The sequence below is a fragment of the Cupressus sempervirens genome, chromosome 1, assembly GCF_028749045.1.
Source record: "Cupressus sempervirens isolate cs-2001-9-10 chromosome 1, ASM2874904v1, whole genome shotgun sequence".
NCBI lineage: Eukaryota > Viridiplantae > Streptophyta > Pinopsida > Cupressales > Cupressaceae > Cupressus > Cupressus sempervirens.
The window spans coordinates 596248257-596273935 of NC_143118.1; the positions used below are offsets into that span (position 1 = coordinate 596248257).

General features: G+C 36.2%; 1 protein-coding gene across 4 annotated transcripts in view; it reads right to left on the minus strand.

Moving 5' to 3' along the window:
* The window catches only part of LOC149578845 (uncharacterized), a 119105-nt gene extending 93629 nt beyond the window's left edge, over window positions 1–25476 (minus strand). For 2 of the 4 annotated variants that reach the window (XM_089832061.1, XM_089832053.1), the window contains exon 1: window positions 25130–25476. In XM_089832061.1, the coding sequence (XP_089688187.1) occupies window positions 25130–25200 (71 nt within the window). In that variant the 5' untranslated portion in view covers window positions 25201–25476. The remainder of the gene's footprint in view (window positions 1–25129) is intronic. The other 2 variants (XM_089832068.1, XM_089832076.1) reach the window with 1 other exon arrangement.
* Between the last annotated feature and the right edge of the window lie 203 nt (window positions 25477–25679).

The following is a 25679-nucleotide window of genomic DNA, read 5'->3' on the forward strand; positions in this document are numbered from 1 at the left end:
TTGTTGCCGTATTTGCAATATGCTATGTCTATGAAGAAATAAACCCTATTCGGTTTTACTTTGATCATTAATTGCTGGTATGTATACTTCATTCAAATGCTTAAATTACTCCCAACATCTCTTTGTTGTGTAGTTGTCTTGTACACCATTGTTCTTGCTTTTTATCTTCATAATTCACGGAAACGTCTGACTTCATGACAATAACAATAGCCTTTCCATGTTCATGGGCTTGACATCTTAAAATATCTATATCCAGATTTCACTTTTAAATCACACTGCACCGGATCATACGAGAATGCACACAATTACGCAAATCAGCAAATAGTGACACCTTTTCTTCTGTAATGACATGTAATACAACTGGTGCTGAATTGCATGTGATCTAGTATAATCAATCCAAAAAAAATTTGTTGACTGAATTTTCTCCAGAAGCCACCTTTGTCATACAACTAGAGACTTTGCTATTTTCAGAATACATCAGTCCTTCATTACTGTTGTGGAATTTTGAAAAGTCTACTACCAATACTCTTGAACGTTTGTTGTCTTTATTTAACCATTCTCTCTGTCACTGGCACAAACTCATCAATATAATCATCAGCAACTAGACATCCCTAACAGCAACTTCCAGATCAGAAATGGCAATCTGTAGATCTGTTGTGTCAATGGAGTCATATTTATATTAAGGTTCAATTAATTGTCTGCATCCTTCTTATACATATGTTCTGTACTATCTTTCAGTTTTATAGCGGCCTTATATATCATACCTATGCTTATGCCTTCTCTCAATTGGTAGACATATTTGAGTTAAGTTGATCTATGTTGGCTACCATAATTTTCTGCCTTGAATAATCTTTGATTCTATCTCTAACATTCTCCTACGTAGGATAGAGCAGGGATATGAAAATATCTTCACCAAAGGATACACTGCTGCTTCCTACTTAAGTATATAGTCAAAGCAAATATCCACTCAAATATATTTTAATTGTCTCCTTCGATTAATATTATCCTTGTCCATATGGGAATGAAACCTTTTTACATCAATGATAATGTTCAACATATATGGTTCTGAAAAATCTCTAAGATCCATGTCCTTACTTCCTTCAATTAATATCATTCACAAATGGAGCCCCCAAATGTTGCAAAAATTTGGGTTCCATCAGTGGCTCCTATTTGGGACATATGCCCCTTGCGGGCATAATGAGAGTCCCAGCTATCTCTGGGTGAAGTAGACCGAGCATCCATGCTTAATGTGATGCAAGGTGAATTTGGGTGGCCTCTGGCCCACCAAAAATGAACACATATTTTTCCCTCTATCGAACACATAGTTTTGATCATGCAACACTTTGGATTTCTTAAATATGATGTCATATCATTCCTTAGTAAAATCTGATCCGTTAGCAAATAGAAAACAATCATCAAATGACATGTTCTTTTCTTTCATCACTTGTTTAGAATTTATCTTTACCCTATCAATAGGATCATCTGAAAATAAATAAATTTCATTATCATTTAATCCAAACATCTGATCTCTTGCTTCAGTCATTTGGTCAATATACATAGAAGAAAAATCCTTGAGAAAATTATGATGAAAACTTAAAAACATTTCTCTACGCATATTGTTAACAAACATTATCATAGCACCTTCAGGGATACTTAACTCAGTAGGCTGCTCATACTTCATACCTGTATCAAATGCATCATCCTTATGGCCAATACTTACTAGCTCTGTTTCATCAATGCAATCTTCCACATCTGATTTTTGTTTAGCTTTTGAGAGATCCATATGTACTTTGTGTTGCTCACTATATTGAAACTCCCTTGAGTCCCGCTCTCAATCTGTCATACAAGCATCCAGATTAGTTTATTCTGCACAATTTGCTTGATCTCCATGCACTAGATGTTGCTCTTCATAACAAAAAGGCTTTGAAGACTGCGCACATTCAGAAACTATTATTCCTCTTTTATCAAAAATCTAATCAGATATGACAGTTGGAGAATTTTCAGAATCACTCTCGTATGATTGTATTTGCTGATCATAAGATGAACTAATACATATTTCATCTTCTAGTTGCACATCAAGAGTTTTATCCACTTCAAAACTGTCGTCAGGCCTGCTATCTTCAGCGTGATGCTGATGGAATTGATTGCATAGAAGATCCTCAATGAAAGACAGCTTCAAGAACATAGAGAACTCAGACATACTTCTAAGAGAATCTTCATCCAGTTCCACAGATGCTCCATTACATATAATATTTGTAAATAGCATATCATGATCCTTCTGATACTCACCATCTGTTTCGTCTATATAACATGATTCATGCTTGGAGGAGACTTCATGAACTTGTCTATACAATGAATCTGTTTGAGGTTGATCTGGAGCTTCATAAAAAACTAAATCATTTGTTTTTTTTACTCCAATGGAATGTGAATTTTTTTTTATCATGTTTCTCAATATACTTTTGATATTCTACTTCAGGTAAATCAGAGATCTCTTCTACACTAAGAAGATCATCTTCCCCATAATCATTGGTATTAGATACTTCCATGTAATTTTCATCATTGATGGGTTCTTCCTCAAACTGTCCAAAGATTTCTTCATTCAAATCTGAAACATCATTATATTCTTGTATTACTTCGGTATTCTTTTTTTCATCTTTAATAGCTTCTTCCAATATCTGAAAAAGAAGCTTCACATTAGGGTCCTTTGGCAAGATTGTCAACTCGAGAATTTGGTTTAGAAATTCCTTGTTAGGAGGCTTGAGATTTGATGGAATCTCATGATAAGCATTTATCATCCTAAAAAACAAATGTGCTGAAGTCTTGCCTTCATAGCTTTTCAAATTGAAAAAGGTATCAAGTGGAGACATGTTGAGATATTCTTCCATGCTACAATTCTGATCTTCATATTGTTCATAACACATTTCATCTGCCTCATGAAATTCAGATAGGAACCATTATTCATATTGTTTCTAGGATGAGATACATTGTGTCGGTAATGATTCATATGCCTGTCTTGCATTGTGCTTCAAGGTCTTGGCAAATAGCTTCAGCCACTAATCCTCTGCACAAACCTCATAGTCTTCTATGAATGTATTATTATATCCAAAATCTGCACCTTGAAAATTTGCCTTAAGTGCTAAAACTCACAGCGATTTTGGAGAAACATGGGATCAGCCAAAAGTTGTGGGTAACTTATAACTTGGCTGAACCTCCGGATTCTAGGCCGGTTCCTGTATGATATATCTTAGACCTTACTTGTACTAATGGAGAAGTGAAAAAACTTTCAGATGGAAAAGGGTAAAAAGACAACCTAAAACACGGAAAACTTAAAGATATAAGGTGATACACCAAGATTGATAACACAGATTACTGCTATAGCTGAGACACAATGAAAGATTTGACAAGACAATCACAAGAAACCTTGTTTGAAGATCTGCTAATTCATATCAATAATTTAAGAGAAGGTTTATGAACTTTTGAAAATATACGAAAGGAATTTGATCACAATCGAATACATCAATAATGAAAACACAATTCAAAACCTATGAACAACATTTTAGATAAAGAAGATACAAGATAAGACATCATTCAGAAAGGTCTATTATTAAAACACAATTTGAACAATATCAATCACCTTAACGCATACAACTAAATTTGTTTACTACAAATCTGGTTCCAATGAAAACTTTATTTCCATCAAAGGCCCTCAAAACAGTACATCTGCATAATGGATCAGAATCATGGAGAAAAAGGCACTAAGGATAAAATCACATAAGCATCCTCTCTCAAAATCTGAACCCCTTCTTCAAAAATCAGAGGAGTATATATCAACAATACAACTGTCTCAAAGCAGGAGAATTGGGTCGAAATAATGAGTTAACTCATTATTAAGAACCTCTGAAAAGTCCAAAAACATGCTCCAAATATCCCGAACTGAAGCTCTACCAACAATGCATAAGAAAAGTCTCAAAAAGACTCCCAAACTGCCATAAATCACTCCATAATGCACTCTGAAATCTTCAGTCTGAACTATGCCTCTAATTATATCAACTGAAGCTGCCTCCTTGAATTTTGGCATTTGCAAAATACCAACTCCTCCATGAACATGCTCTGACCTTTAGACTTTATTATTTATTTCCTTAATTGCATGAATATTATTATTTTAACAATTGATTTATAGAACATCAATTATAAAAATAATAATTACAATTTTTTAATACTTATGCAATTAAGAAAAGTAGAATAAAGTAGTCTTTCCCTTTTACTTACATTATTATTATTATTATTTTTAAATTACATTCAAAAATTATTATTATTATTAAGTTTATCATAATTCATCAACTAAAGGATAATAATATATATTTTTTGAAATGTGCATGTGAATGCAATCTAAAAATAATAATAAAAATAAAAAATAAAAATTATGCACTATGCGTTATGACAAATCCATGCATTACTAAAATATCCAACTTTTTAACATGCAATGGACCCAAAATTTCTATTCAAAACAATTTAAGTTTTGATAAAAAGGAAAGGCATGAGTTACTTTGTCATTTGGTTTTTATTTCTCCTTTCTGAAAGCAAGAGTAACCAAATGCAATAGGGTTATGGTGAAACCCTAGCCAACATGGAACTTCATCTGCAACTTTCTTTTGCTTTGAGGCCATTTTCGGTGCATCATACTGCCGTTAGACGCCCTTTATTGGTGTATTTGCGTTTCTTTGGTCTCTGTTGTGGCACATCTGTGACTGCGGGCATAAAAATGCAGATTTTTTTGAGAGGCCGACTGTTGCTTGTTCGAAGTCTGAGCATGGGAGTCGTTGTTTCAATGGCATTTTTCCTTGGTTACGCCTCTCCTCTTGCTGTAGCTTTAAATTTTCCTTTACTTCCTCTGCTACAGCATGACTGCACTTCTTTTCTTATGGGTTTTCCTCTTTCCTGTTGGGCTCTACTGGACGCCTTCTCCATCTTTGCTGCTGTAGCTGACCCCCACGTATACTTCTGAGACTCGTTATGAAGGGTTTTTGATTACGGGCTGACAGCAGACTGGAACTTGCATAAAAAACGTGAATCTCCATTGCTCTACTGCTGTAAGTAACAGTAACTGTAACAACAGTGTTTTAGATTCTTCCTTCTAACTGGGTATGGTATGAAAGTGAGAGTCCAACTGTTCATCTTTATTTGTTTTGCTGTATGTGAAATGTTTCTGCAAGAAAATCGATTCCAGCTGTATTAATCTTCCATTTTTTTTTCTAATTGTTGTTTATGCAAAAAATATTCACAATAGATCTGTGGTTAACGGTAGACTTGACAGAGGTTATCAAATAAGTGCCATCTCCTTGTTTTTCTTAGCAACATACCTGTGATATATCTCAGATTTATGATTTATCATGAGGCTTTTTGGCTTGTTTAACGTTATCTCTTGCTTTTAACCTTACTGAAACTACTTATGCTAGAAGACACCATATATAGCTCAGATCTGTGTCTTATTATGAGGATTATGCTTGAAAATATTGCACTCCAGTATCGTGGCTACATGTTGTGCTGCTTTTATCCATAGGGTTTGATTTGTATTGATACCTCCATTTATGAATCTAGACTTAGATCTGTGATCTTTGGAAGGCTATGAAAAGAAAACACATGATAACTTCTAATTGCAGCAGGCTACTAGTATAGATTTATCTCTTCCTCAAATCTGTGCCATGCTTTTGTGAGGCTTCTCTGTTTGCATGCTAACCCTTATTCTCCTTTCACCATTCGTTTCAGCTGGAAGTATCATATATATAGGCACTGTTCTTGTTTTGTCATTTCAATGATCTGCTGTATGTTAATCATTCCCAGATATTTGCAAGAACTGATATAAACAATTATTTTGATTACCTTGATGAAAATAACTCTAATATCAGATCTCTCTGTCACTAGCTCTTTGCTTGAAGTTGTCGTGGGATCACATTTACTGTTGTATCAGAATTGATGTTTTGTCTTTTCGCTGTATATGAAATCTTAATTTGATGTTTGCCAAAGAACCGCTATAGAAGTGATTATTTACCGAAAGTCATAACATACACTGATTTCTGCAACTGTTCTTTGCTTCTGATACATGGATTACAACATTCGTGTAATGTTATGCTAACTTGATTTATATCTTTGACTTGAATCTGATTTCTCTTTATCAGCTTCTACTTTTATTACTGAAAGTTGTAAATATGCTTGATATTTCCATTAAACTTTTGGAATGTAGCTGTATCTCCTTCATACTGGACTTTGCCTGTTCTTTGTATGCGTCTCTTTTGTTTTTGCTCAATCCATTGTTTGATTTCATATGCTTTACTGCTTGCTCAAAGTAAAAGGTTTCAAAAACTAAAACTAGTTTGTCCCTTCATACTTTTAATTTTTTGCTATTAATCTGCATATCAATCTCTATCTATCGATCTATTCTGTTTTCACCAGCTCTTAAAGTAAAAGGTTTCAAAACAAAGATGAATTGTCCCTTTAATACTTTATTTTTTTGTTATCGATCTCTCTATATATTGATATATGCCTGTATCTTACTAAAATGAATAGCATGTAGGATGGTAAATGCGAGATTTGAGTGAGTCATCAGCATTTCTTAGATCCATTGGATCTAACCCATTCTCTCTTTGTGAATACAGGAATTGGAAGCACGGAACGGGCGATGTCTGGAGTAGCGAGAAGATGGATGCAGTTGGACGCCACATCACCAGTCATTACAGACAATGACTAGTGCCCATGAACCTTTCTCCTTTTACTCTTCTATTCAGTTATTGATTCAGTAGGGTATAGATGTATGTTAGCATGTAGAGACTACTCTCACAGTCAGATGTGTGGGAGAAATTTACTTTCAGCATTTAATTTTTGTCATGATTTGCTCCATCATGCAAATATTGAACATTATTTCAAAATGAATAAAATACTTTTCTTTGATGCATTTTCTGAAAATTACTTGAAAGTAATAAGCATGTATTTTCTTTCATTTGAACATGTGTGAAAAATGAACAACATTTTTGGCGACCTTTGCTGACTGTCTGCCTGCTAGACACTTAATTAGTTGCCTTTGACATCCATTGGGCATTAGAGTCTGAAAATATGAATTCCTTGGACCTAAACTAGACCTGACACGACCCCTAAAGTTGTTGGTATGGGCTGGGATGTATGCAAATGAGTCTAATGACAAATGACAGGTTATTATTATTAGACTGATTTTTATGCATGATCAGATTGTAGCATTAACTTTAGAAGTCGAATTCATAGTTATCCATCTTAATCATGCATGAAAATGTGTGAATTGGATGGATGCAGGTGATTAGTATATGTGTGTGTGTATAATTATGACTACCAGGTATGTATGAAAGTGAGACCAAAAATGACATGGAAAATGCAGCTCTAGGCGTATGCATATGCATGTGTATGCTAACCTACATGTATGCGTTCAATCCATGCATTAGTGTGCATGATTGAGGTGGGTGAGTATGATATGAAACAACCAAACCAGCAACTTGACACCCCTAAAAAACCTAAGGAACAAAACAAGAAACTAATCTAGGAAAGGAAACTAAAACCAACATGTGTTTGGACAACACTTAGGGAAAACTTAAACTAATATGCGGATGCATTTATTGAAAGCATGAAACCTAACCTAGAAAACAAACAAAAATAAAATCATACCTCAAAGCAAGCCTTGAGGTGAATCCCGTTAACAGGAATCGGTAGAACATCTCCTTGAAGAGTGGCAAGCTGGAATGCATTGTGTTCCTTGCACTCAACAATCTAAAAAGGGCCTTACCAAAAATGATCAAACTTAGCATGCTGCCCTGGTCTTGTCTTAAGTACATCCCACTTCAGCACCATATCTCCTTCTTTGAAATGACGATCTTTTGCCTTTTTATCAAATGTTCTCTTCACCTGTAGCTGCTGGTATTCCATTTCTTGCAGTGCCTTGCTCCTTTTCTCTTCTAACTCCATCAATTTAGCAAACCTTAGCTTAAGAGGATCCTGTTCTTCAAACAGTATCAACTGATTAGCAAGCTGTAATGCGGAAAATTCAGTAGTAACAGGTAACTTGGCCTCTTTCCCGTATACTAGAACGTAAGGAGATGTTTCAATAATTCGCTTAGGAGTAATCCTATCCAACCATAAGGCAGATTTCAACTTTGCATGCCAATCTCTCTTATTTTCCTCTAACGTTCTTTTAATAATCCTTAAAAGGTTCTTATTTGTACTTTCAGCGAAACCATTACCTTGAGGGTAATAGTTCGATGAGGTATTCAGATATATACCTTTCTTTAGCGCCCATTCAGACACTCTAGCCCCTACAAAAGCTAATGCATTATCAGAAATGATTGAATCAGGAACACCAAACCTTGTAGTCAAATCATCATAAAAATTAAGCACAGCTGATTCATTTGCCTCTCTTAACGCTACTGCTTCAATCCATCTTGTAAAATAATCTATAGCTATAAGAATCCACTTGTGACCTGAACTAGAGCTTGGATTAATTGGGCCTATAAAATCAATACCACACTTCATGAATGGCTGCTCAACCAAAATCGGTTGCAAAGGTAAGGCTGCCAACCTTTCCTTGCCAGCAAATAATGCACATTTTTGGCATTTCCTTGACCAACTATAGGCGTCTTTGAACAGATTAGGCCAATAGAATCCTGCCCTGAACACTTTATAAGCTGTTGTCTTTGGGGAAAAGTGACCCCCTTCATCATGAAATTGTTCCAGAATCTTGCTGGTCTGATCAGCACTTATACAACGTAATAACATGCCACTATGATCCTTTCTAAACAAAACATCATTAACCAAGACATAAGGAATTGATTGAAGTCTGAAATACCTACGTTTTGCTCTATCCAACCTCAAAGGACACTCCCCTGTTTGCAGAAAATGTGTCATTTCAGTCAACCAGCAGTCTGATTGATTACCTTCAGCCTGATTATTATCAACTAGCAATAGATTTTGACTGATTTCTACCTCTTGAAAGCTGTTATCTGCCAACTGTTCGCATAATCCCTTGCCCCTAACCAATTTGGTGATATGGATATCAACATCATACTCCATCACCCGAGTAATCCAGCCTGTTTTTTTTTCGTTTAAATCTATGCTTAACAAAAACTCCTTCACGCTTGGATGAGAAACCATTAGATGAATTTTGCTGTTGGAAACCAGGGGTTTGAATTTTTTAAGACTTTTAATGACAGCAAAAACATGTTTTTCAACAAAGATGTACCTTTGTTTGAAATCTTGTAAACCTTTGCTGAAAAACGCAACAGGTTGCTCCAAACCTTCATCATTTTTTTGCACCAGCATTGCTGAAATGGCGTCAAAGCTGCCATAGACATACAATATAAAATCTTTAGTAAAATCTGGATTAATCAAAGCAGGGGCAGCGGACAAGGCCTCCTTAATTGCTTCAAAACAACGCTTTCCCTCCTTTGTCCAGCTGAAAACTGTATTTTTCCTTAACATTGCTGTTAAAGGCTTCAAAAGATTAGCAATATCAGGTATGAAACGTCTCACAAAATTTATCCTACCAAGAAAACTTTGTAGACCCTTCTTGTGGCTGGGTAGTGGTAACTCTAAAATTGCTTGAACTCTCTTAGGATCTATAGTAGTACCATGCTTTGAAACAATATAATCGAGAAGTTTACCTTCATGAACAGCAAATACAAATTTCTTTGGATTAAGAGAAATACCAAACTCCCTGCATCTTTCTAAAACCTGTCTAAGATGAAAAATATGATCCTTAGCCTCCTTGCTGAAAACAGTAACGTCATCTAGATATACCAGCACTATCTTGTACATTAGATTTTGAAACGCCATGTCCATAGCCTTTTGAAATGTAGCTCCAGCATTTGCTAACCCAAAAGGCACCCTTCTGTAAGCCATGGTTCCCCATTTCGTGGTAAATGTTGTTTTAAACTGATCTTCATCTTTTACCAACACTTGATTATAACCAGAATATCCGTCTAACAAAGAAAACCTTTCAGAACCTTAAACATATTGTAAAATCTGTTCCATAAATGGTAAGGGATGCCTATCTTTTAATAAAGCTCTGTTTAGATCTCTAAAATCTATGCACAAGCGTATTTCTCCATTTTTCTTTCTTACAGGTACTAAGTTAGAGACCCAAGAAGTATGTTTGATAGGAAAGACAATCCCTCCTTCTAAAAGTTTGTTTAACTCTTTCAGCATTAGAGATTTTAGCTTAGGATTGACAAGTCTCTTATTTTGCCTTATAGGTTTGGTGTTAGGTTCAAGCTCAATAGTATGCTGGGTTACTTTAGGGTCAAAGCTTTTTAAATCAGAATAATCCCACGCAAAAACATCATTAAACTCTTGAAATAATTCAATAAACAACTGTTTTTCTTGTGGTGAGTTTATCTTACCAACTTTCAGCCTTTTTCCTTCAGAAATTTTCAGCTCCTCGTAATGTTCTTCCTTCACCAGCAAACTAGTTTTATCTTTTTTCACCTGATCATCTAGATCAAAGATAGTTTCTAAAGTGACCAAACCTTTAGGCAACTTGTTTGTTTTCAACTGAATAACCTAATCACCATATTGCTGACTGAATCTATCCTGATTAGCAACTAAAAACACATCTTCTTGCAACAAAAAATTTAAAATCTGTTCATCTCAATCAAAAACCTGCCAATTTATGTTGTTATCTGGTATTGAAGGTCTAACCACCACCTTAACATGATGTTGTTCGTTCTTTTTTGAGACATTTTCGACAATATCAAACCGCGCGCTTACTGCTGCCAGCCTATCAGCAAACTGATTCTTTGCTCTAGGTATAGATATTATGTTAAAAGCTTGAAATTCTTCTATAATATCCCATACCCTGTTTTTGTACAGCTTTAAAGTATCCTTCTTAACAGAGATCAGACCTCTAACTTGGTTTACAATGAGTTCATTGTCCCCAAAAACTTGCAAGCAAGTTATGTTTCTCTTTCTTGCCCATTCCACACCTTGCACCAGTCCTTCATATTCAGCCACATTGTTAGAACATGCAAATGAAAAATGAAAAACAGCAAAATATTTATCCTCCTGAGGTGATACCAGCATTACTCCCCCTCCAGCACCATTCTTGCTTCGTGAGCCATCAAAATACATCTTCCATATCTGATTTTCTTGTTTGCTGATTTGATTTGTGTCTTTGACCAGATTTGGAATTTCTAAACTTTGATCTAAAATCATATAATTTCCAAAACCAGCATCATGAACAACACTGTTTTGACTATTAGAAACATTTTCAGCAGCCCATTCATCAAGCAAAATATCCGGGATACCAGTAAGAGGTGTGTTAGAATCTACTACCTCAGGTTCATCAGTATCAAGTGACATTAGATTTGCATTTATAGCAGCAGGAACGTAAGGCTCTATATGGTCTTTTGCTAACTTTTCGGATTTAATGGTAATCTTTGTACCATATCTAGACCTAAAGAGCATATGAGACTAATCTGATGAAAAATAGTCACCAATCTTTGCAGTGAAATCTCTAGATAAGCATAATGCAAAATATGGCGGAAGATCTATGACATAAACATCCTGAGGTATTGAAAAATTTGGACAAGCATGCAACGTAAGACTAGCATCCTTAATGACACCTATTGTGTTAACGGCTGACCCATTCAATTGCACCACACCTTTCTTGAGAGGTTGATATTTCAGCCCTAGCTGATCTGCTACCTTTTTAGGCGTAACTGAACTTATGGCTCCACTATCAATCATACAATTGTGAACCAGATTATTGCCTATGATCGAAGACACATAGAAAAGGGGAGGTTTGACAGCTGGAACTGCTGTTTTGCTGTTACCTTCTTCATTATTCGCAAATACAGTACTTGGCATATTTTCACCAGCATTACCTCTTTTTGATAATTCAGATCGCAACATATCAACTTGACCAAGTATTGCCAAAGAATCCCACATACTGATAGATACATTCATTTTCTTCATATTTTCAACAACATTAAAAGGAATTGATGCATGTACCTTAGGCTGCGATTTTGTAACAGCAGGTTGTGCTTGTTGTTGTTGTTCTACATTGACATGTGGAAGATTTGCTAATGGAGCTTGTTGATTAGTTGGCTTATCTGATCCAGCAGTGGTTGTATTACTAGTATTGCTGTTATTACTGGTTTTCTGGTCCTCTAAAGCCCTTTTTTTATTCTTGGAATAAACAGCAATATTAGGATCAGCACTATTCATACCACAAAAATCATCTACCTGCCAATTTAGGAATGAAGCATCTGCAGGGGGTACATCTTGTTGTTGCTCCATTTCAGCCTCCGGTGCATGCTACATATATGTAGCGTTTTGTGCCATCAAAGCTTGCTGAATGACACCATTTGAACAGGTAGCTTGACTATGAGGTTGATTACATGGAAAACACCAGTCATATTCAGCAGCCATATTATTTTGCATTGGTACAGGTACTATATCTCTTACCGGATTTGCAGCATTTAAGGGTGCTAGATTATAAGGCTTATATGGTCTCTGATTTATGCTCGGCTTATTTCCAGCATTGTACCCTTGAAAATTTTGCCTATTTTGAGGTTGCCCTTGGTTTTGTGGTTGATATCCCTGATTATTTTGCTGCTGGTAACCTTGATTCTGCTGCTAATAACCTTGATTTGCAGCGAAATTTTGTGATTGAAAAGGTTGCCTTGGCTGAAATTGCTGCTTTTTTAGATTAACCAATTCATTTCCAAAAGTTTGCATTAAGCTTTCAATCTTTTGCTGACCTTGTTTAATCTCTTGCAGCTCTTGAGAAGGTCCTGCAACAACTATCTCTTGGCTGGAAACCACTGGTAATGGGCTGAAAGGTGGCATTTGCAAAGGTATATTTGGCCGTATATTTGGAAAAATAGGCAAAGGAGGTCTAGGAGCAATTTTACCTGCCTGTATGAGGCTATTTTCTGCCCTTACTGATATAGCAAATGCTTGTGGCAGCGTATTTCCACCCATAGACTGAATCATGACAGAAATGTCGCTGTTCAAACTCTTAAGATAATACAATAATGCATGATCAGCACTTGGTCTAACAGCAGCAGGTATCCTCTCCCACGTTTTTTGAAAACGTGTATTGAAATCAATCATCTGTTCTTGTGGAGCCCTCTTTATGGTTGTTAGTTGTTCTACCAATGAAAATGATCAGATTTGTCTTCAAAAAAATTGGTGAATACATCACCCAATTCATCCCATGTGCCTATCGAAGCCACTGGTAAACTTCTGAACCATTCCAACGCTTTCCCCTTGAATGAAGCTGCCAATAACCTAATTGCCATGTTTTCTTGTGTCACATGATGAACGTTGCACAGGGTTGCTATATCTCTAACATGCTCGAAAGTTGTAGTTTGGCTTTCTCCGCTAAAATATGGCACTCCTTTCAAAGCTGCTAAAGGGATGTCATTATGCTGTTGGAGATTCAAAGGACTTCCTTGATCAAAGGGAACAAAAGCAAAATTTCTTGGCTGAGCCATTACTGGTAGCTGATAACTTATCTGTTGTTGATGTATTAATGATACAGCTGGTCCAAAAAATAAATTTGTAGCCGAACTTGAGCTGCTGTTGTATCTGCAAAAAATGTAGAAAATTTTGATTCCAAAGGCTCGGTTCTCCAATTGGGACTTACTGAAAACGTGCTACGAGTTTTTCTTTGATAAACTCGAGTACCCTATGCTGATTTCTGATTTCTCTTTGCTGGCTTTGTCCTAGCAAGGGTTCTCCCATGCCTTTTAGGTGTTTCAAGCTGTAAATATTCAAATGTATTTGAGCTTCTAGTTTGTACCTTTCTCATTAACAGCACTGATCTATACCTTTCTTTCCCACACAGTCGCCAGATATGCAAAAAAAATTATAACTCTGCTGTTCGCACATCAAAAATAGCAGCAACTTCCTTAAAAAATAAGGCAAGTGTCTCACCGGGCGTGCCAAAAACTGTTATATCCAAAATCTGCACCCTGAAAATTTGCCTTATGTCCTAAAACTCGCAACGATTTTGGAGAAACATGGGATCAGCCAAAAGTTGTGGGTAACTTATAACTTGGCTGAACCTCCGAATTCTAGGCCAATTCCTATATGATATATCTTAGACCTTACTTGTACTAATGGAGAAGTGAAAAAACTTTTAGATGGAAAAGGGTAAAAAGACAACCTAAAACACAGAAAACTTAAAGAAATAAGGTGATACACCAAGATTGATAACACAAATTACTACTATAGCTGAGACACAATGAAAGATTTGACAAGACAATCACAAGAAACCTTGTTTGAAGATCTGCTAATTCATATCAATAATTTAAGAGAAGGTTTATGAACGTTTGAAAATATACGAAAGGAATTTGATCACAATCGAATACATCAATAATGAAAACACAACTCAAAACCTATGAACAACATTTTAGATAAAGAAGATACAAGATAAGACATCATTCAGAAAAGTCTATTATTAAAACACAATTTGAACAATATCAATCACCTTAACGCATACAACTAAATCTGTTTACTCCAAAACTGGTTCCAATGAAAACTTTATTTCCATCAAAGGCCCTCAAAACAGTACATCTGCATAATGGATCAGAATCATGGAGAAAAAAGCACTAAGGATGAAATCACATAAGCATCTTCTCTCAAAATCTGAACCCCTTCCTCAAAAAATAGAGTATATATCAACAATACAATTGTCTCAAAGCAGAAGAATTGGGTCGAAATAATGAGTTAACTCATTATTAAGAACCTCTGAAAAGTCCAAAAACATGCTCCAAATATCCCGAACTGAAGCTCTACCAACAATGCATAAGAAAAGTCTCAAAAAGACTCCCAAACTGCCATAAATCACTCCATAATGCACTCTGAAATCTTCAGTCTGAACTATGCCTCTAATTATATCAACTGAAGCTGCCTCCTTGAATTTTGGCATTTGCAAAATATCAACTCCTCTATGAACACGCTCTGACCTTTAGACTTTATTATTTATTTCCTTAATTGCATGAATATTATTATTTTAACAATTGATTTATAGAACATCAATTATAAAAATAATAATTACAATTTTTTAATACTTATGCAATTAAGAAAAGTAGAATAAAGTAGTCTTTCCCTTTTACTTACATTATTATTATTATTATTTTTAAATTACATTCAAAAATTATTATTATTATTAAGTTTATCATAATTCATCAACTAAAGGATAATAATATATATTTTTTGAAATGTGCATGTGAATGCAATCTAAAAATAATAATAAAAATAAAAAATAAAAATTATGCACTATGCATTATGACAAATCCATGCATTACTAAAATATCCAACTTTTTAACATGCAATGGACCCGAAATTTCTATTCAAAACAATTTAAGTTTTGATAAAAAGGAAAGGCATGAGTTACTTTGTCATTTGGTTTTTATTTCTCCTTTCTGAAAGCAAGAGTAACCAAACGCAATAGGGTTATGGTGAAACCCTAGCCGACATGGAACTTCATCTGCAACTTTCTTTTGCTTTGAGGCCATTTTCGGTGCATCATACCGCCGTTAGACGCCCTTTACTGGTGTATTTGCGTTTCTTTGGTCTCTGTTGTGGCACATCTGTGACTGCGGGCACAAAAATGCAGATTTTTTTGAGAGGCCGACTGTTGCTTGTTCGAAGTCTGAGCATGGGAGTCGTTGTTTCAATGGCATTTTTCCTTGGTTATGCCTCTCCTCTTGCTGTAGCTTTAAATTTTCCTTTACTTCCTCTGCTACAGCATGACTGCACTTCTTTTCTTGTGGGTTTTCCTCTTTCCTACTGGGCTCTACTGGACGCCTTCTCCATCTTTGCTGCTGTAGCTGACCCCCACGTATATTTCTGAGACTCGTTATGAAGGGTTTTTGATTACGGGTTGACAGTAGATTGGAACTTGCATAAAAAACGTGAATCTCCATTGCTCTACCGCTGTAAGTAACAGTAACTGTAACAACAGTGTTTTAGATTCTTCCTTCTAACTGGGTATGGTATGAAAGTGAGACTACAACTGTTCATCTTTATTTGTTTTGCTGTATGTGAAATGTTTCTACAAGAAAATCGATTCCAGCTATAGTAATCTTCCATTTTTTTTCTAGTTGTTGTTTATGCAAAAAAGATCCACAATTGATCTGTGGTTAATGGTAGACTAGACAGAGGTTATCAAATAGGTGCCATCTCCTTGTTTTTCTTAGCAGCATACCTCTGATATATCTCAGATTTATGATTTATCATGAGGCTTTTTGGCTTGTTTAATGTTGTCTCTTGCTTTTAACCTTGCTGAAACTACTTATGCTGGAAGACACCGTATATAGCTCAAATCGTGTCTTATTATGAGGATTTTGCTTGAAAATATTGCACGCCATTATCGTGGCTACATGCTATGCTGCTTTTATCCATAGGGTTTGATTTGTATTGATACCTCCATTTATGAATCTAGACTTAGATCTGTGATCTTTGGAAGGCTATGAAAAGAAAACACGTGATAACTTCTTATTGCAGCAGGCTGCTAGTATAGATTTATCTCTTCCTCAAATCTGTGCCATGCTTTTGTAAGGCTTCTCTGTTTGCATGCTAACCCTTATTCTCCTTTCACCATTCGTTTCAGCTGGAAGTATCATATATATAGGCACTGTTCTTGTTTTGTCATTTCAATGATCTGCTGTATGTTAATCATTCCCAGATATTTGCAAGAACTGATATAAACAATTATTTTGATTACCTTGCTGAAAATAACTCTAATACCAGATCTCTCTGTCACTGGCTCTTTGCTTGAAGTTGTCATGGGATCACATTTACTGTTGTATCAGAATTGATGTTTTGTCTTTTCGCTGTATATGAAATATTTATTTGATGTTTGCCAAAGAACCGCTGTAGAAGTGATTCTTTACCGAAAGTCATAACATACACTGATCTCTGCAACTGTTCTTTGCTTCTGATACCTGGATTACGACATTCGTGTAATATTATGCTGACTTGATTTATATCTTTGACTTGAATCTGATTTCTCTTTATCAGCTTCTACTTTTATTGCTGAAAGTTGTAAATATGCTTGATATTTCCATTAAACTTTTGGAATGTAGCTGTATCTCCTTCATGCTGGACTTTGCCTGTTCTTTGTATGCGTCTCTTTTGTTTTTGTTCAATCCATTGTTTGATTTCATATGCTTTACTGTTTGCTCAAAGTAAAAGGTTTCAAAAACTAAAACTAGTTTGTCCCTTTATACTTTTATTTTTTCGCTATTAATCTGCATATCAATCTCTATCTACCGATCTGTTCTGTTTTCACTAGCTCTTAAAGTAGAAGGTTTCAAAACAAAGATGAATTGTCCCTTTAATACTTTATTTTTCTGTTATCGATCTCTCTATATACTGATATATGCCTGTATCTTACTGAGATGAATAGCATGTAGGATGGTAAATGCGAGATTTGAGTGAGTCATCAGCATTGCTTAGATCCATTGGATCTAACCCATTCTCTTCTTTGTGAATATAGGAATTGGAAGCACGGAACGGGCGATGTCTGGAGCAGCGAGAGGATGGACGCAGTTGGATGCCACATCACCAGTCATTACAAGCAATGACTGGTGCCCATGAACCTTTCTCCTTTTACTCTTTTATTCAGTTATTGATTTCAGTAGGGTATAGATGTATGTCAGCATGTAGAGACTACTCTCACAGTCAGATGTGTGGGAGAAATTTACTTTCAGCATTTAATTTCTGTCATGATTTGCTCCATCATGCAAATATTGAACATTATTTCAAAATGAATAAAATACTTTTCTTTGATGCATTTTCTGAAAATTACTTGAAAGTAATAAGCATGTATTTTCCTTCATTTGAACATGTGTGACAAATGAACAACATGTATAAAACGCATCCAAATGCCGAATTGTTGATTCATCCCATTCATCATGGAACTTTGGTACAAGTTGTGAAAGTTTTGGGGATAACTCGCTAGGCTCATAATCAAACTTGCTGAAATCCAACGGCTTGGCTGCACCGGATCCTACGAGAATAGGCACAATTACTCAAATCAACAAATAGCAACACCTTTTCTTCTGTACTGGCATGTAAAACTACTGGTGCTGAATTGCATATGATCTAGTATAATCAATCCAAAATTTTGTTGTTGACCGAATTTTCTCCAAAAGCCACCTTTGTCATCGCTAGAGACTTTGCTATTTTCAGAATACATCAGTCCTTCGTTGCTGCTGTGGAATTTTGAAAAGTCTACTACCGATTCTCTTGAATGTTTGTTTTCTTTATTTAACCATTCTCTCTGTCACTGGCACAAACTCATCAATATAATCATCAGCAACTGGACACCTCTAACAGCAACTTCCAGATCAAAAATGGCAATCTGTAGATCTGTTGTGTCAATGGAGTCATATGTATATTAAGGTTCAATTAATTGTCTGCATCCTTCTTATACATATGTTCTGTACTATCTTTCAGTTTTATAGCTGCCTTATATATCATACCTATGCTTATGCCTTCTCTCAATAGGTAGACATATTTGAGTTAAATTGATGTATGTTGGCTACCATATTTTTCTGCCTTGAATAATCTTTGATTCTATCTCTAACATTCTCCTACGTAGGATAGAGCAGGGATATGAAAATATCTTCACCAAAGGATACATTGCTGCTTCCTACTTAAGTATATAATCGAAGCAAATATCCACTCAAATGTATTTTAATTGTCTCCTTCGATTAATACTATCCTTGTCTATATGGGAATGAAACCTTTTTACATCAATGATATTTTTCAACATATATTGTTCTAAAAAATCTCTTACATCCATGTCCTTACTTCCTTCAATTAATATCATTCACAAATGGAGCCCCCAAATGTTGCAAAAATTTGGGTTCCATCACATGGCATCAGGACTCCCAAAGATTTTTGTTCCAGAGTCTCCATGAATATGAGATCATGGGAAGATATGAAGGCCCAGTATCGCCTAACTCACCTAGATTGGCAAACGTTTGACCTTCTAGTCTCTCCTCTGCCTCCTCACTTGCTTCACAAGCTAGGCATTCAACCAATCAAACCTTGGTGGAAGGACTAGAAGTGGTATCCATGTACTCCTCTTGTTAGTTACAAGCTGAAAATGGGATATTTGTGGTTGGTGCCTTATTTGCCTATGGTTGAGTCTCTCAACCAACACTGACACCTCTAGTCCACGCAACAAAATTGGAGATACAAGTTTAACACTATTGGGAAAGTCATTACTCAGCCGAAGATTGCACTTTTGGTGTGTCCTCTTCTAGGGTTTGTCTCTAGGTCCTCGGCTCAAGCATTTGGGTATTCCTGATTCATGATGTCCGTTTTGTGGGCAACACGAGTCTTTCTTGCACATCTTTTATGTCGCAAAGCTCAATAGTATTGGCTCTATATACATGATTTTTTTAGGTCTTTTAGGCCAGAACCGTTTTCTTGGCATATGGTTTTGCTCGAGGAATCTACTAGAATCCCTTTTAAATTCTCCTAGATTTGGCATGATTTCAAGCTGAAGAATCTTTTCACTCTTTGGAAAGACAAAAATGTTGTGCTTTTTACACACAATTTTCTGGATATAAATATTGTTATGTATACAAAGGCTTGCATATGTAATAGTGTAATGCTACAAATTCAAGTACAAGCCAACAAAGTGGCTCTGAAGGTGGCCCACCTACAGTAGCTTCTCAATCATTGGGGCAATGCTCTATGTATGGTTGCCCTGGTGCTGTAGGATTCCGCTTCGGCGGATCAGACTCCACCCTATGGTCGCCCCACCCTATGGTCGCCGTTGGGGGCATAGCTCCTCATCCTGCCGCTCCCAGACGCTACGCTCCCAAGCCCGTCACTTCTCTCCCAGTGGCTGGGATGTTCGCCATCGCCGCTCTGCCTCTCCGCAACGTAGCTTGGGGTGGTCCCCAGATGCTGCTCCTGTTGTTCCTAGTTGGTTTGCGCCTATTGCTGACTCGAAATGGTCATTCCCCCACCTAGACCTGGCAATTTCGCCTCCCAAGGAAGAGGGAGAGGAAAAAGAACAAGATGTTGTTGTTGTTGATGACGAGTGGGCTCCTCCTGAGCCACCCTCCAACCCCGCTGATGGATGGGGGTTTCATGATTGATGGGATCCGCCTCCCTCGGCTAGTACTGCTTTGGCCGCCTGAGGGCAGTTTTAATGTATTTTTTGATGAATAGTTGTTAATGTTTTCGACTCTGCCATTTGAACTCTCGCGAGGTGATCTTGTATCCCACGACCCCTTTTTGTCAATATGTAACTTTAATATTTAATTAATAGAGAAGGGACTATTCATCAAGAAAAAAACTTTCCCATCAACATCTTTAACTGATTTTTTCCTTTTTTTTGAAGTGATTCCCACATGAAGTTAGATTCTAGGAAAGCCCTAAAAGGCCATGAGAGTCAATTTTCCATTTGTAAAGCACTTAGTAAATTTAGGTCTTGGTGGTCAAAGTTGGTCAACAATCACCCCATGATGTTAGGAAGTTATCTTGATATGTTTTATGTCTCTTTGGGTCATTTGGAACCATATTGTATTATTCTGAATGGGTTCTAGGCCAAAATACTTTTTTTTTAAAAAGTTGTCAAAGTTGTCATGAGCAACTTTGACCACAATTTTGCAACTTTGATCTCCAATGGCCAACTGATTCAAATTTTAGTTGGAATTGGTTGGGATAGTTGTAGGATGATTCTATATGACCAATTTGGTCAATCTATGATCTAACAAAACAATTTGGTGGATGAATGGTGAATTTGGTGGATTGTTCTCAAAGATTTCTTTGCAATCTTACTATTTTTTGACTTGGTGTGACACATAGTGGATTGAACTGTATATTTCTTGCATATGGATGTCTAGATAGGCAAATTGACTTTTCATTGGAACAAATCTAAAGTCATTTGGTGCCCTAACAAGGGAGATCCAATCAAATTTGTAAAAATTATTGTTTGGGAATCAAAACCCTAGGTCTTGAACAAAAATGAAGATTGCTTGACATTTCTCAATTGGTTCTGGCCAAATATTTAGGAAATTTTAGGTTTAGGGGTGTACAATAGTTTGCAAAATGTTTGGGAATGATCCATGCAAACCATGAATTTTGGCAGGAAGCCCTAGGCTTGGCATCCTCATGTGACAAGCATGACTTGCATAAGTTTGATGCTGCAGAGGTGGAATTGGGTTGTGTGGGCATAAAATAAAGGTTATCAAGGGTCCTTTGTATATATGCAGCCTGTTAGAATAAACCAAACCCTTGGAAGCATTGACTAGTGAAGCCTTTTTGCCTTTTGGTCAAACTCATAACCCAGATCCCAATTTGAAGTATTTTGTATGGAAGCCAAAAGAGTCTTTGAAAGTGCCATCTAATTGGGAGCTTGTTCGGAAAGTTTCAGATTTGAAGGCTAATAACTTTGATTGGAGGGCCAATTGGCATTAGGTCTGTTTTAGGCCTAACTTTGCAATTTGGGGTTTGAGACAAAACCAAGTGAATCCAACTGGATAGTTTGATGGAATGAGATGCTAGGGGTGGAAAGAGGATCCACACAACTCAAATCATCAAGTACGGTGGGAAGATCTTGAGGTGCTAGGGCTTAGAATTAAGGAGTTAATCCTAGTGAGGAGATTTGATGTGAGAAGTTGTATCTCTTGAAGAAGAAGATTGGATTGCTCAAGGAAATGGTTGTCAAGAGAGGGACCAAGAGCAAGTCCTTGTTGAGTGGAGGCTAAGAGGTTGGACCACTGGATGGGACAGGGAAAAAGAAGTTGCGCTATGCAAACCCCAAGGAAAACTTAAGATAACCCTAAGCTCTTTGCATCAACTTCTGACCTCCAAAAGGGAAAGAGACTCTTGTTCTACCAATTGGCATACGTGGGGCAATGATAAGCTAAACCAAACCACCAACCATGGTGAGCTAAAAAGGGACATTACAAAAAGAATGACTTTCTACTCAATTATAAGGAATGTATTATTAATTTTGCCTTTAATGTGTGGCTGTTCTTCCATTAATGAAAGTTTGAATTTTGCTTCACTTGCAAAGACAACTTCTCAAAATACTGCAGTGAAGTATTAACTTTTGTGAGTAATTCATAAATTGTTTCCATCGCTGGTTTAGTTGTGCATGTAATCTTGGAGGTATTTACTTGGAAGATTAACAGAAATTAGCATTCATGTTGTATAAATATATGTATTGCTGAAGAATATCAAATAAATTATGGAATAAAAGCACACTTCAAACTCAAAGCTCAATAACAGAGCTCACTGTGCTGGTTGTGAATAGCCAAGTGTGAAAATCTTCTTGAGCTTGTTAGCTAGGATCTTAATGACAGACTCACAAGGAAGAGACAGAGCTAAGAGCAGTGTTTTAAGATCCCTTGGATTATATACTTCTAAAACACTGTAGAAAACCAAACAAAGCGGAAAGTATAACTGTCTATAACAGCATACAAACGTTGCACCATATTTGTAAAATTCTGTTGTAACTAACTAAACAGTGAAAAATATTTAAACCAAACTATTCATGAAAAGCTTTCTACTGAATGGTAACAATATATTCAGTACTATATCCTTTAGGGAGACACATTTGGGATTTTACCATGGACATGTTTTCTGAATAGCAGTTGTATTACCAGTAGCAACTGGGAGTTTACAAAAGAATTAAGATAAACCCAAAGAGCCATATTCTTGTGGCTCGGATAAGTCTAAACTTGATTTTGAATGAGGATGGTTAGAAAAGGTAAAGATGATGTAAATATGTCTTCATGATGCTGTAAATATGTCTTCATGTGATTAGACATGGCTCAGATATAATGAATGAACCTCTGACTATAGCGTAGAAGATGAGGGTACAAACATAATGTTTTCCATAACTGAATAAAGCCTATATCCAGACCAGCAGAGTCAAATGGAAGTTACAATTTTGAGTAGGGTGGTGAACCAAGATTGCGCGCACAGCATGTCTGTTATAAGAACTCTTAGCCAAGGTGGCGCATTGCTTAGCAAACATCTATCTGTTCATAAGACCCCGCTGCACCCCTGAGTCGATGAGGTCATACTAGATAGGGTTTACCTAGTGTGTGACCGAAGGGAGTAGGCAGGGCCGAAATACCAGAGCCCAGATGGTATTTGATTCATCAGATGTTACACCCTCGAGCAGGGCAGGACCATTCTCCAATTGAAAGATGTGCAAGGAACCATTTGGTTTGTGGTTGAGGGTAAAGCGCCTCGATGATGCTCGCCCTCTTTGGCAAATAGTCAGATGTACTTGGAAACACCTTAACATGATTCAGAATTGTGTCAAGTTTCTATCTTTACTCTAGTACTTGTGTCAGTATTTGTTATGCTTACAGTTACGACTATCCGTAGTGATAGGGATAAAAGTATATTTCAGTTTAAAATTCATTTGAGTTGCTGCAACTATAAAATATTGTTTATAAAAAGTTGATCACCTCTTGCATTAATTTTCTTTCAGAAAAAATGTTATTGCTATCTGCAAAGATTTGATTACAACAAGTTATGTTGGTTTATATTATTGCTTAGTAGTTGCATGTTACACATCTATCCTTCGCAGTGTATATGTCAGTACATTTCTGTCATTGGTTAATATGAATTTATGCTGTTTTAAAAAATAGTAAATCAATGCAAAGGGAGAAGAACATATGAATTCTAAAGAACAAAATATCAAGTCTGTAAAATTTGTACTAATTAAAGGCTTTCTGAAGTTGTATTCAATACGTGATGTTTAGCAAATAAAAATATAACATGAAAATGGTGATAATTAAACAACAGAAAAGACCACTGCATTCTTACTGTAATCTTCTAATCTGCATCACTTCAATGGTGGTGTCACAGGAGATACATTACAGTTCAATTATCTCTCTCAATTTATTATATACAATCAAAATAGAATAGAGCAAAAAAATTAAGAACCTCATAATTTAGTGAAAATTGATTACTTTTCTTACTTAAAACTGTTTGCAGCTTGAATTAATTCAAACTTTATTTTTGTCTTTTCCAGTTCCTCGTTCAACTGAAGATACCCTCCTCTCCTATATAATGGATCTGTGAGGATATTCTAATTATATATGGTGAAACTAACTTTGACTGACTGGCTTTACTTCTCTGCTCTTCTTAAAGTAACTCGCGACTGTCTAGGATTTAGTAACTCGTAAAATAGTTTAGTCCAATTGAATTATATATAAGAAGTTATCGATAAAAGAGAAAAGGTAAATCCAGAGTAACCCTTAATCAATCTGTCTGTTTAAGATAGTTGTGGACGGATCCGTGCAGTGGCATGTTTTTAAATATTAAGCACCAAGCCCTGACATCTTCGGGGGATTCTATTTAATATTTAATTACTCCATGCCTTTTGAATGAGGTCAGGTATGTGGAACGAACAACAGACAAACTTAGGCCACCAGAAACTGCTAGTTAAGCTATAATAATAGACCGGAGCTCTGTTAAGACAAACAAAATTAAATTTGGCCAAAGTCCATTCACTTCTGATTTTTTTCAGAAGAACAACCTAGAGGAGATTTGCTTTAACGATATAGTTTTGAAAATACACAATCGATTTGCAGCTATAAGGGCTCTGTATAAACTCAGTTAAAAGGCTGGTGGCTTACCAAAGCCTGAGCAGAGCAACAAAGATACTGTCACACCTGTACTGACTTTGAATCAATTTAACAAGTAGAGAAAAGCTACCCAATCTTTGCTTAGAAAACTTGAAAGTCGTAAGTGTAAAACCGCACACTTGTGGGAATTGACGATGCAGGGATAAAACGAGTACAAACCGATTGTAAACTCATATTTCTGTAAGTCATGATCCATTAAACCAAATTGATCCATGCGAGCTTTAATTATGGTTGGCTTTCTATGATCAAACAAATAAGCGTTAATCCTTTCATGATTTACATTTATTGATCCCATATTTTCATCTAATCCTTAATATTAGCAGCTTATGCATCTCATTTTGGCAAAGCATGGCAGGCTTCACTTGTAAAATATCTAAGCAATTTTCCGACTGTTACTGGAAGATAACAGATATATTAAAAAATTCTGCAAAAGAGCAAAAACTTTAAAATAAAAATAAGAAAACCTCGGATGACGCCTGTTTTGCATGGAAGAAAATTCCCTGGACAAACTCCGCATCGGTATCGAATGTGCCATTCGATCAGTATTGTTGGCAATCGTATGCAGAGCTTATTTCTGCTTTGTGTTGATGAGATATAAATATGAGATGGCTAGCACAGGAAATATAGGCATCATTTTCAGACAGTGAAAGCCCACGTCATCAACTCAGTTGCCCACATCTTCATCTCACCCCTCCCTTCCAATGTAGTGATGCTTGTGAAACCCTGCTTTACCCATATCACAGGTGGCGCTTTTCATTTTCATTTTACTGCATTTTTTTCCCGCCAGTGATTACTCCTCCCTCGTTCGACAGCATCAAAGTCGACATCACTTTGACTTGAGAAAATAAAGCATGTGGACCGTGCCACCGTGGCATTTCAATAACTGTGATCTTCTTTTGTAGTTTGTTTGATTCCTAGATTTTATTGGTATTCAACGTCTCATCACATGGACTGCATAGTTAATTTTCTTGTGACTCCTTTTTAAAAGTTTAAGATTCCGTCACCGGCTATAGT